Genomic DNA, 13,911 nt, shown 5'->3' on the forward strand with positions numbered 1-13,911 from the left:
ACCACAGAGTCACCGCAGTAGACGTTAGATGAGCGCTGTCGCTATGCGGCACTTGTTACTGAAAATTGATTTCATCTTAATTTTCTGGTGCCTTGGTCAAACGTTAGACATCTATAGTGTCTGATTGATCGCACTTCTAGTGGTGTTCTGAACTGTACTATAGGTTATAAAGTCGAAACGATTCCGTGCTGGAAAGGGAAAGATGAGGAACAGACGACGTGTGAAGAAGCGAGGCCCACTAATTATTTACAACAAAGATAATGGCTTGAGGAGGGCTTTCAGAAATATTCCAGGTAAGTGTTCTCTAATTGTCGACAGGGCCTTCTAACGCTATGTCGTGTCCGACGATTCTTCTCAGTTGAAGCTAATTTGCGACATCCCATAATTCCTCTGGTATATATAATTATATACTTTAAATTTCTGCTGTGTTTAATTTTGACAATCCTGACACGGTCTTTCTGTTTTCACAGCTTGTTTCCAAACTAATAGTGTTTATCTTTGTGTTCGGGTCACTAGTGACACGTGTAATTTATTGAGTGCAATTAGCAACCGGGTAAGAATAATTTGGATCTCCGACATGCCTGCTGAAGTTCGTAGGGAGGACCCTAAAAGTAGATACTGTCATGAGTAGTGTTGAAAAACTCTAGCTCCTGTGCATTTTTTCCATTTTTTCAATGTGTAAATTGACAGGTTTGTTTCGAGAGATGTGAGCGTAGTTGATTTAGAGAATTTTTGAGAGCAGACAGGAGTAACAATTTTGTTGTTGTTGTTGTAGGTATCACACTTATCAATGTCAGCCAGTTGAACCTGATGAAGGTTGCTCCTGGTGGACATGTAGGTAGGTTTTGCATTTGGACAGAGGGTGCTTTCCGCAAACTAGATCCCTTGTACGGCACATGGAGAAAGGAGTCTAGGATAAAGAAAGCATACAAGTAGGTTGAACGCAATGTTGCGATGTGAATGATAGGAATGCGCTTTACATTTTGGTATACTCTATATCATGGTTCGCACAGTCCTTGAATTTGAGGGGTGTCCTTGAAATGTACTTGAATTTAGTAAATGTTGATTTTGTGCTTGAAAAGTCCTTGAATTTCATGAAAATGTCCTTGAATTTAGTAAATGTTGATTTTGTGCTTGAAAAGTCCTTGAATTTCATGAAAATGTCCTTGAATTTTTAGAAAGAATCCATGCCTGTAATAAAAAGAAATTTTGTACTATCAATAATGTGCAAACCTCAATAAAAATTGCGTTAAATGAGCTTAAAAAGCTATAGACACAATAGACAGTTAAATGATGATCACAAATTACAGTAAGTCACTAAAATCAGTCAGTAAATCAAGGTATGTTGTAGAGGTGACAGTGTTTAGAAGGGTTTATTAATGTGATCTAGGTAAGTTTTAGAGGTGACAATGATTAAGAATGGGGTTATTATTAAATTAATCCAGGTATGTTTTGTTCTGTGTATGAATTCCGATAAAATGTCCTTGAAAAGTCCTTGAAACATTTTTCAGTCCTTCTGTATGAACCATGTATATAGATAATGCATATCCATAAGTGTATTGGTAATAATGTGCTAGTCTCTTAGAATTCAACTTTATTCATATTATATGATGTCATGATAGTCTTGTGGTCTTTGCCATTAAATTTACAGATTTTACTTGCAGGAAAACCTCTAGTGCACTTCTGCAATGCAATGAGCATCTGAATGATTTGTTTAATCAGTGTTTAATAAACTCCTGGTATTTTATTTATTTTATTCGTTTTCATATTATCTTATGTTATCATTTAATTTTTCAGTCTCCCAATGCCAAAAATGACAAACAGTGATCTATCTAGAATATTGAAGAGTGAAGAGATACAGTCAGCCGTGAAACCACCTAAGTAAGTTATGAAATAGTGAACTATTGCATGTTTTTATTCTTTTGATATTGATGTTTGCAGAAATATATATAGTTAAGCCTTTTGCAAGTGATCGTTATACACTGGCGCTGCCTCTAATGATGAACAGCTTAATTTCGCCATATGATTGAACAGTGAAATCAATCATCCGTTCTTTACTGAGGAGGCTGTATGCATCTCAAGAATAAATATGTAGTAGTACAAATGGTTATTGAAACTTTAACTTGTTATATATCATTGCAGGAAATCATAATACAAAACTATATCCTATTAGCTAACATCTAAGTCAGTCTGTTAATTCTGAACCTGAGGGCATGTAAAAGTACAACAAACGTCAGTCGAACAAAAATTGTGGCAAAATTTATTTTTGACTGGTTTGGAGGGATTGTACTAATTCCAATATGATTGCCACTTGCACCAAATATCTATATATCTATATATATATATTTATATATATATATATACAGTGTAGCCCTGTTATAACACGATGGTTGTGGTCCATAAAATGTCATCGCGAAAAAAGCGGGGTCGCACTAAATCGGGTTTATATGTACGTGGCTATATAAGAGCAAAAAAGGGGGTCCAACGACTCATCGCGTAAAATCGGGGTTCCACTGTGTATATATATAATATATAGACATATATCGTCTAACAACTTTTACAGCAAAGTCATTAAACGATTCACAATGAAGAAGAACCCGTTGAAGAATCTACGCACAATGCTGCGTCTCAACCCGTACGCTGCTGTACAGAAGAGGTCTGACCATCTGAACACAGAGAAGCGCATCAAGGCAAAGCAGGCCATTCTTGACAAGAAGCGTGGTGTAAGTAACAGACGACTGTATTTCGATTCCCTATTTTATTAACGTGGAAATCTCGCACCACAACTTGACTTATTCCGTGATGTATGGTCGCGTTTTAGATGTGTGGATGATGTTTGTATGTTAGAACGTCAAAAGGTGCGTAGGAGACATGAAGATTTTGTTAGCAAAGCCAGTGAAGGGCTTTCTATTCAATGCATGTGTGTATAGTAAGGTATTTGTAGGCAAAGATATGATGGAAATCTATGGTCCGTGTTATTGATATTACATGATAAGAAAATATAACCATATCTGATCTTTGCTATATTATTCATTACTGCATTTACATATAAACCCATTAATTACTTTTAGTTGTCTGTGCCAGTTGTAAAAATCCCTTTGCTTGTTATTGTAGATTGTCCCGAAAGCAGCTCCTGCCCCTAAAAAGGCAGCGGCGCCCAAGAAGGCGAAAAAGGGAAAGTCGGCTAAGTAAACGGCCCATTAGGCAAACTCAGTGGATTATGCTGTTAATTGCTGTAATACCCTTCTTTGTTGGTTGAATAAACCACAATGCTGAATGTAGATGTTCCTTTTTGGCATTTTGTTGTTGTTTACTGTTAACGTGCATAAAATTGAATACTTGATGTGGTCAGCTTATGGATATGGAGTAAAAGTGGTAAGTACTACACTACGTTTGTATCTCACAATTACGTACTTTTCATCAATTGAGGCGATGGGGGAAGGGAGGTTACGAGAGTTCATATTTGATAGCTTGTGTAGGGTAATATATACTGCTTTCCAGACTAGTATGTATAAGTAATTTAACTTGAGAATTTTATATTTTTTATCCTGAAAATTATTGTAAACGTGATGCAAATGTGTCTGTTATTGATTGTATCAGGAGTCTATGTTGTATGATAAAACTATATCGTGTGTGATCTTTCCCATCACTGGAAATTGATGTATACGCAACTGTCACGGGGGATTAACTTTATTGCGTTTTGTTTGGATTTTCGTTGCATTTCAGCGTAGAAGAGTATGCCAGCTACAATAATCTTGGCAAAGACTACAGACAGATGTGAATGTTAGGAGATACTTGCTATGTTGGTCATAAGTAAGTTCTTAATAACTGGAGGTTAAGCCAGTGGTGTAGAGTGGTCTCACTATTAGTTACTGTTTGTCATGCAAGGATATGATGGAAATTCATGGTCCGTGTTATTGATATTATATGATAAGTCTATATAACCATATCTGATCTTTGCAATCATTGGCGGAATAGTGCGTGTCGAAAGCTGCGTGACTAGCATCTTGAGAGGTTGCTTGAATGTGATTTTCATTTTTATTTAAAGGTCCGAAGTGTAAAGATGACTGCTAAAGATAAATCACTGCTGCATTACATAGCAGTGGTGCTGTGGTACTGAGTGGAAAGGTATATTTTGTATGAACTGGTAGCTTATCATGAAAGCAATAGTACGGCTAGATTGTGCACTGAAACTGCCTCTGATGATGAACACATTAATTTCGCCATATGATTCAACTATGAAATCAACCATCCGTTCTTTACTGAGGAGGCTGATTATATGTACTGGTTTATACAATTACTAGTACCTAGATAAAAATCAGTTTTCTCCTTATTACAGGAATCCTTGCAAACCTGTGTGTGATAATAATGGAGAACACTATATGTCAGAGCCACAACTGAGGGATTTTGCAATGACCAGTGAGTCAGTTTGTCGTATAGAAATCTTCCTGATATACTTCTCATTCTTATTTTATACTACTATTCATTTCAATTTCAAGTTGAGCCAAACAACATTTCATGCATGTCTCATGCTATGTCTACCCTTCTTAATGTTATGTTAAATACTTCTGTTACTTACTAACTACTAATACAGAATTTACAAAGAAGTGCTAATGCTAAGTGCAGTCATGCTTTAAAAATAACACAGAGGATGCTTTCGGAACAGATTGTTGTTGAACATTATACAAATCTGTCATTTTTAAGCATTCAAGGTTTCAACATGAGCACTAAGTGGAGAGGGATTTCCTGTAGTTGCTTATCAACCATAAAAGTGAGTTTCTAAGGATGCTTAAAAACAGTGTTATAATGTGAATGTTCTTCTGTTACTACCATATTGTGTGTTACATATGAAGAACCTTTTTGCAAAGACATGATGTAAATCTATGGTCCGTGTTATTGAAATAATATGATAAAACAATTAACCATATCTGATCTTTGATTTCACTTACAAACTTTCTCATAGTATTATGTATATAAATTATGATGTATGTATGACAATTTCTATCTGTCATTTTTAAGCATCCAAGGGATCAACGTGACCACAAAGTGGAGAACGATTTCCTGTAGTTGCTTATCAACCATAAAAGTGAGTTTCTAGGATGCTTAAGGACAGTGTTATAATGTGAATGTTCTTTTGTTATCACCACATTGTACATTACTATGAAAAAACTACTAGCAAAGACGTGATGTAAATATATGGTCCGTGTTATTGAAATAGTATGATAAAACAGTATAACCATATCTGATCTTTGCTTTCACTTAAAAACTCTTCTAAAACTGTGTATATAAATTCATTCCTTTGACCATTTTGTATGAATTTCATTATTTGAAGGATCGAAAATGGAAAGTGGCCACAACTACTCCCCTTCCTGCATTAGAGACAGTTGCAGCTGTCTGAATGGATATGTTATATTGGCCATCCAAGTAAGTCTTAATATGTTTATGTTGTAGGGATTGTAATGTCCTTACCATTCATTGGGTGTAAAATATAGTTATTAATATATATAAAATAGTATACAATAAGTATAAAAATGGGTTTGTGTGTGTAATAAAAACCTGTTCAAAGATATGATGACCACTTATAGACCGGTTTTGTTGATATTACATGATAAAACAACCCTATCTGATTACTTTACTTTCACTTAAAAACTCTTAAAACTGTATATAAATTCATTCCTTTGACCATTTCGTATGAATTTCATTATTTGAAGGATCGAAAATGGAAAGTGGCCACAACTACTTCCCTTCCCACATTAGAGAAGAATGGATATGTTATATCAGCCATCCAAGTAAGCCTTAATATGTTTATGTTGTAGGGGTTGTAATGTCTTGCGATTTCATTGGTTGTAAATATAGTTAATATTTATAATGTATATAAAATAGTATACAATATAAGTATAAAAATGGGTTTGTGTGCAATAAAAACTGTTGCAAAGATGTGACGGAAATCTATGGTCCGTGTTATTGATATGACGTGATAAGAAAATATAACAATATCTGATCTTTGCTGTCATAAACTGTTTATTTGCCTGAATCCATTTTGTGACTGTTTGAATCATGGTCATCTTTTCTATTTCAAGTGTCTGGAACAGGATTACTGAAGGCTGAAGTGCTACTGGTTATAATGCTAATCATGTAAGTTCTTAAAAAAAGTTATCACATTCAAAAACATAAATGCTGGTGTAACATAACATATTAATGGGATATATATAAAAACGAATAATTAACTTTAGTTTTACGATGCACTAAACTGAATGTTTCTTGTATACGACAGTCGGGAATGTCATGTAACTGTGGCCCAGCCTCTAATGATGAAGAAAATAATTTCGCCATATGAATGAACTGTGAAATCAATCATCCGTTCTTTACTGAGGAGGCTTATGAGCATGCGCCATACATGTTATCTATTACCTTGATGGGTGAATGAATTTCCCAACTGATGTTCTTGCCTTGAAGGTTTACAAAAAAATACCGTGCATGAAAATCTGTCATGGGATTGCTCTCCATTTCAGATTGAGCTGCGAGGTGTAGCTCTTCAAGCCAGCAGAATCGGAAAGTACAACAATGATGGCAATTGCGCTAATGTGGTCAGCATGTACTGCCTTACTTGTCTTGCTGACTGTTGGAATCCATGGCCTTTGTCTGCCTCTTCATCCAGTTAATGTATTGGTAGTACTTCAGAGGGTAATTGCCTCGTGTTGATTGTATCGTTTCCTTATCCTGTTATCTATGTTAGACAATAATAAATAGCTGCATCGAAGAGATCATGTAAATGTAATTGAGCATAAATGCTTGCGCAAACATGTAAGAAAATTACAGTGGGAAACAATTGAAATTAAACAATAAGGCAACGAATGAGCCTAGTAAGGCATTGGCTCTTGGAAAATGACATTGTTGTGTGTCTGTTACGTTTGTTGATTATTGTAATAAATGTATTACTGTGATCGTGTCTATACATGTTTTTGCTTTTGACTTGTTAGCAATAGTAGTAAAACAACGCAGACCTTAGGCTTAGCCAATCAATATAAACTTTTTTAGGTTATATAATATATACTGCTTGTAAGCACTTAGTGATTTCTACAGTCCAAACTGGAACGGGCTTGAATAAGAAGACGTCAACATCACAATGGCGTGCATCTATTGGCAGTGCGTAGAATGTGATTATTTACTATTTAGTAACCTTTTATTCGATATCGGTTATCTTAAAAGCTATCCTCGCAAACAATACAAGATTGTAAGATTATATCAAGAGTGAATAATAATAGATTTATAATATTTAATTAATCTATTATTATTCACTCCTGATTATATCATAAGTAGAGAATAGGTTATCTGTAGGTTATGTCTAAAAGGTTATCTATATTATTTCTATGGGATTTTCTGACCTCGTTGCGCCATCTATTGTGAGTATTATATCAAATTCTATTGTCTCAATGTAATGTGAGAGAATATACCCGTCGGCTTATTATATAATTTTATGTCTATTCGTTACCTTCCAAAACAGAGTATGCACTATGATCCAAACTTTTTTTACACACGCGGCCTCTGCCCCTTTCCCAGAAAATAGTTTTTACCCCGTCAATAATGCGCACACCAACCGCAATATAGGTTACAGGTACCATAAAAAAGCACAGGCAACGTCGGGTCTATCAGCAGTAGCATTGAGAGCACAATTATTAAAATTGCTAATTATTTTCCCAACCGGATGCAAGACTAATGTTACTACACTGACAGACCGTCTCCTGTAACGGTGACATGAACGGTAAACATGCAATGGTAAAATAGATATACAAATTAGTGAGTCTGTGTGCACGGTGAGCTAATCGGAAGCCAAATTTAATACCAGAGAGCCAGCAACATACTATTAATAAAGGACAATGCAGGTCACCATCTGGAATTAATATTGAATTGATCTCTCAGAAGAAATTAGTAATTAATACTCAATCCCTCGTAAATGAATGTAATGCCTGTTATTAAATCTATTCATGTGTATGTAACCTAGGTGGCAAAAACGGAATTCTATCGATAAAGGGATCTTAAAGTATACAGAACCCTCTTACTTTTTTATCTGATTTATGAATAGAAGCTGATTAGATTAGCCGATAGGAGCTGATTAATAATTAAACATTGCTCCTCGGAATTACTAATCGACCTTATTTATATTCGACCTCAATGTATGAGACGTAAATTTATTACCAGTACACTTGCTATTATAGAAAATAAAAACATTATGCGACTTTCAAAAACGACCTACCCTACCTAACGTTTTTATATTTTAGGCCCAGTTTAAAATTCTACCCGAATAGGTGACTAGCATAAAAAACCATTCAGCTCAAAACAGATGTAGGACAGACATAACGACAGGATGAACATTCTGAGTAGTTTATTTAACTTCAAAATACACGCATTCAACAAAAGCTTAGTGTTATGAGTACAGCCAACCACTAAATGGCACTACTGTTCTTGTTGAACACATTTATTTACACGGTTATAATGGTAGGCTATCTTATGTGGGGAACAAGATGCATGTGTATACATTGTTATAATTTCTGCCAATACTATTGCTAAGGCATGTAGTGCACACGTACGCGTACACAAATATTTCTATTGCGCGAAGTAACAGATCGTGAAGGATGCATCTCCATCTGCACACACCCACATTTTACATAAACGTAAATACAAGATCTGTAAGGATCAGTTTAAAGCCTTGTTCACCATGAACCTATGTGTATTTATCTTACGTAATAATTTATTTAATTCAATATACACAGGTTCATGATGTTATGCATATAGCACTTCGGGTAAAATAGTTTCGTATATATGTACGCAAGCTAGCTATACATTGCTTGGGTGTCAAATACCGTGAAGACGTCATAACCAGTTATTTCAACTCTGTTTGTGACCAACTCTTCTGTGAGTCAGTAAACGCATATGGATTCAATTATTCAATTTATTTTCAATATATATACATAATATTCATGATAATATATATTATATATATATATATATATCAAGATATATATATATATTTATATATATATGCATACATATATCCTACATGAAAGGGGATAGCATTTTAGCATTCTTAGCACGGTATTGATCGATCAATTACTCTTGCAATATATATTGCGTACAATGCTGCGTACAGATTTTCCTATCACATATTCGTAGACAAGTCTGACACATCTGCACATAACAATACACATACAGATATACATATATATCTATACTATATATATGACTAGCTTCGTGTACAGATAGTATAGAGTCACGTGCCAAACTGTGTTTAAATACAATTTAATATATGTTCACTTAAACCCTCTCCTTTATTAGGGGAGTTGTAGAAAGACAAGGCACAAAATCTCATTGAACCCTGTAACTGACTGCCTCAGTTCAATTCTGGACGCGACAACCACACACACACACATACACGTACATGCCCACACATACACAGACGCGAACACCTGCATTGCATCTATGGATAGAACCTATGAACATCTGAACCTACTGCATCCCATGTTATCCTGATATCAATGTTTCCCCTGCATTGACATGAGCAAGGCGCGCTGCCTCGCTCAAATTTTCACCCGCCACACAGAACTTTGTCTAAAACACCGCCCCGCTGACGAAAATGACTGTTCTTCCTTTTTGGCCAGGGGAAACACTTAATGGTTTAATCGATATAGTTCTTGTCGGTAAAACGAAGTCCTCAATGCAGCTTGCTTAGTAAAGGAACAGGAATGAAACTTTCCATTTTAAACGATTGATGCTTACATATTACTGGCCAGCCTATTACTGTTCAGTTAAAGATACGAAAAATTAACATTAGCACATGGGCATTACTTTTATACTTTCATAAAAGTGTGTATTTCTGTGGACACCGCTAACATTACCATAGATTAGAGCACCAACATTGTAATCTATACTATGTGTCCAGAAATAAGGCAGTCCGGCATAAAGCCAGAACGAGTCTGAAATAACCAAGTTTCCATTTATTTCCAAACAATAGTTCAGACATATAATAAAATAATACAATTGCAACAGAACTAACTAGACAGAAGGCACTCAAAGAGAGTGCATACCTCCGCGAGCGTGTAACATGTATACATGTGTATAACAGCTGGCTCGCTGCTGGCTGCTGGCTGCTGCTGACTGGACGCCCTAAGGCGAGCTGGTGCTGAATCGATCGCGCCAACGCGTGTAACATGTATACATGTGTATAACACTAACAGCTGGCCCGCTGCTGGCTACACACACAAACGAACACACACACGAACACACACACAAGAGCGATTACATTACCTCCCTGCAACTCCGTTGCGCGGAGGTAATAAATGTGGCCACACTTTGGAAGAGACTCATAGTACGCAGGGATGTATATTTAGTGTCGTTAATCTCCATTAACAATCACAAAAATAAATAGGCTTCCGTACAGATGCACCAATTCGCCACCACATCATTGTTCGTCATTTATGATGTGATAGACAGATGTTGGGGGGGGGGGGGCTTGTAGGACTGGGTAACTGCCTAGAGATATAACAAAGAAAAACGCCCAGGAATTAAGTGTAAGGTGTCTTCCCTAGAGATAAACAGCCACCCTTGCCTGTAGCCTCTGAGATATAGTCATTCTCCAGTCACAGTTACTCCATGCTTGCCACCAAACTACAGTAATCAATCATAAATTAAGCAGTAGTTGCAATTTGTTCGACTTGTCTCTCTTATTTCCTTTCTCTAGATACAAAGATCTTGCCATATATGTTCACATGCACACAGATGCATGTGAAACATTAGTTATAAGTACTAATCCAGACACGTGGCCATATAGAATGAAACTGCCATGTTACTGAACAGATTGGGGAATAGGAAAATTCAATAACATGCAACACTTGTTTGGGAATGTGGCCATAGCACATGTATGTAAGTAGAAACACGTCATGCACCAATTATTTGAATACTAATCACGTGTCATCCAAAAGCTACTAATACCAACTTATGTATGTAATAATAATCTTATGTATACAGGGGTAAAAATTTACTTTTGAACAAGGGATTCCAACGGACTCCCTGCCCTCAAAAAGAGGGAGTCTGTGGCAAAATGAGGGAGTCCGCAGTCTGAAGTTCAAAATTAAAGATATTAACAATAACGCATGTGCTTATTTTGAAGATTCATGCGGTTGCACGTCTGCCAAATTTTCTTTGGGCATTTGCTGAAAAAATACGGTAATTCCACAAGACCGTGCTCTGGAACGAACTAGTTAGCATGGCAAAATATTCAGGGAGTCACACAGACTCCTGCATATATGTCAAATGAGGGAGTCCGGCAGTAAATCAGGGAGTATTTGACTCCGACCTCCCGTTAATTTCGCATCCTGTGTATATGAGCACGCATTAACTAATACCATGGGAGATATGAAATGCACTTTTATACCACGGTAGAGGTCTTTAAGTGGAGATTTCACAGTATTTATCATTCATGAATATACATGGTTCTTGCATAAAAACAAAGGTACACATACATTTATGATCTCCCATGTTGCTATCATGCTAGTAATTTTAAAGATAGCCATTCTAATTTTAATCAGAGGCACAAACTATTGCACAAGTTTCATAAAGGATAACATAACACCAGCTTTTATCATTTAATATCTTCAGTATGCTATGTTTGCTGCATGACAATCTTCACTGTTCACAGTCAATGAGAAATAACATCTTACTAAGGGACATATTAATTATTATTACTTGTGCTGCCTCAGGCCGCAGGGATGCAAGATACACTATACATACATTCAATTGCAATTCCCTTGTGATTTTTACTCATTAGGCTGATTGAAATTAATTTTGAGATTGAGGTTTCACTATTGGTTCACTATTCCTAGAGTAAAATAGTATGTACTTTAATTACTAAATACTATGTGTTGTCAGGCTATCAGTCTGTGTTGTTTGAATTAAAACCTCATTAGAGTAACTTGCAATATGACCTCTCTGGGATGATCAACTAATGACAATAATGTATATAGCCATCAATATCAATAAACAGCCATTGGAGTTACTGAAACCATGTTTTCCTTAATTGTAATTAACAGCAAGCAATAAAAGTAAGTACATAGCCTAAGTAACATCTGATTTAACTGAAAATAATAGTAAAAGCTACGATGTTTTCCTTATTCAAGTATACATGTGACTACTTCATGTACAAGTAAATAATGGTGCCTAAATCAATACATGGGAACGCAACTTTGTTCTGGAAACTTGTGAATTTAACCTTTGTACATATAGGTCAACGAGAAAAATATACTCATCTTCATCTTTATCACTATTTTCACAACTCAAAGATATCATCCTGGCCGTCCTGAGCTACTTTCCTTAGCGAGGATCGTACATGCTTCGGCGATGGCTTAATGCACAGTTCGGGATCGCGTAGATTTTCCGCCCTGCCCAGTCTGGGACTGTTGTGATGCAGTGCTGTTTTTGGCTTTCGATTCTTCTTGCTCGCGGACAACCTGCCATCATCTTCAAAGCTGAATCACAAATACAATTTTAATTTAGTTTTATCACGCGCACCATACTGACATTTTCGGTTATTCCGTTGCAACAGTGCTCACATTAAAGTTAATGAATAGAGAAAATTTCATGCTTAGGTCTAACAAATTCAATCTGCTACCACTGTTCATAAGCATAACCTATGCAAAATGCAATAGGTAACAGTAACATTTATTTGCATATATATATATGGCATGTACATGTTATACAGGGACTACAATAAAAGGAGGTTATTTTTTGCGATTTTAAACGAATGTGTTGAAGTGATTGGAAAACGTTTCTCATGGTTTACTGTTACATGATCTAATAAATGTTCGTATCCATACTCACTCTGCCCCACGTTCGAGCCGTTTGACTTTGCTCTTGATCTGTGCAGTTTCATTGTCGATTTTTCTGAGAAAGTCTGTCACACTGATTTCCTTCTCCTCTACTGCCACCTGCCTTGCTGGTGACCGCGAGTTACTCAGAATTCTGGGAGAGCCTGTCCTACATGGAGAAATGGTGCCTTCCCCAAGTCTTGCAGTACAACTCTCTTTTGCACTGTCGGAACCAGAGGGCGCTGACTGCTCCTCTCCGACAAAGTCAGACGAAGAGGACGTCGATGCCGATTCAGCATCGGCGCCGTTAGCGTTCACAAAGAAATCCATGACATCCTCTTCTTGCTTCTCGATGATGGGAATTTTTAACGTTGGATGCAAGAATAAGCTATCATTTGTCCATAATCTGTTAGCTCGCTTAAGGTGCCCCATCTGAAATATATAAAGAAAGACAGCTATGTAACAATAAGGATACATTGGAGGAGGTGTCTCCAGGGTACCAAGGTAAGATGTTTACCGATATCAAAATAAACTTTGTCCATTTTGAAGCTGTTGTAGAAATCATCGCAGTAAGGTTGACGTCAGAAGATAACACTTTTTACGTGTACATACAATGAGCCTATAAGCAGTATATTCTTATGTTTGAGCCACTAGAATTGGTTTTTTTAATACATTTAAATATGCAATAAATTACACAAATATACTTATAATTAAATTACAATAAAATAAAAAGCTGAAATCAAATTTTAATAACAAATCTCCAAGATATACGGGGAAGACTTTGGCTCTTGATCTTCGTTTGTCAACGTCTAGAAGTGATTGCACATCCCCTCATGTTCATTAGGCATGATACATTCATGAAATCATTGAGAAGCCTCCAACAAGTGCCGCGGAGCGACAGCGCTCATCTCACGTCTACTGCGGTGACTCTGTGGTGGAGTGGTGGGATTCTAGTAAACCCTGTTAGTCCCAAATTTGTTCACATACACGCCGAAACAGTGGAAGGCACAGGGATGGTATCAGGAACCTTCTCAAAGGAATGTTCGTTGGGATC

At 36.4% G+C, this 13,911-nt stretch overlaps 2 protein-coding genes and 1 long non-coding RNA gene across 3 annotated transcripts in view; 2 read left to right on the plus strand and 1 right to left on the minus strand.

The window, feature by feature from the left end:
- Positions 1-3,281, plus strand: part of LOC106808401 (60S ribosomal protein L4-A-like) — an 8,138-nt gene extending 4,857 nt beyond the window's left edge. Inside the window, exons 7-9 of the mRNA XM_014811112.1 lie at positions 1,798-1,881; positions 2,564-2,723; positions 3,115-3,281. Of these exons, the coding sequence (XP_014666598.1) occupies positions 1,798-1,881; positions 2,564-2,723; positions 3,115-3,192 (322 nt within the window). The 3' untranslated portion in view covers positions 3,193-3,281. The remainder of the gene's footprint in view (positions 1-1,797; positions 1,882-2,563; positions 2,724-3,114) is intronic.
- Positions 3,282-3,820: 539 nt separating this feature from the next.
- On the plus strand, positions 3,821-6,951 carry LOC106808403. The gene is made up of 8 exons (XR_001393771.1): positions 3,821-4,128; positions 4,340-4,419; positions 4,705-4,771; positions 5,020-5,086; positions 5,333-5,424; positions 5,712-5,789; positions 6,081-6,135; positions 6,513-6,951. It is a non-coding gene; the product is annotated as an uncharacterized LOC106808403 (long non-coding RNA).
- Positions 6,952-11,630: 4,679 nt separating this feature from the next.
- Positions 11,631-13,911, minus strand: part of LOC106808398 (lysM and putative peptidoglycan-binding domain-containing protein 1-like) — a 6,849-nt gene continuing 4,568 nt past the window's right edge. Inside the window, exons 2-3 of the mRNA XM_014811108.1 lie at positions 12,871-13,289; positions 11,631-12,518 (exon numbers count right to left, since the gene is read on the minus strand). Of these exons, the coding sequence (XP_014666594.1) occupies positions 12,320-12,518; positions 12,871-13,289 (618 nt within the window). The 3' untranslated portion in view covers positions 11,631-12,319. The remainder of the gene's footprint in view (positions 12,519-12,870; positions 13,290-13,911) is intronic.

This window comes from Priapulus caudatus, unplaced genomic scaffold (genome assembly GCF_000485595.1).
Source record: "Priapulus caudatus unplaced genomic scaffold, Priapulus_caudatus-5.0.1 Scaffold273, whole genome shotgun sequence".
Lineage (NCBI taxonomy): Eukaryota > Metazoa > Priapulida > Priapulimorpha > Priapulimorphida > Priapulidae > Priapulus > Priapulus caudatus.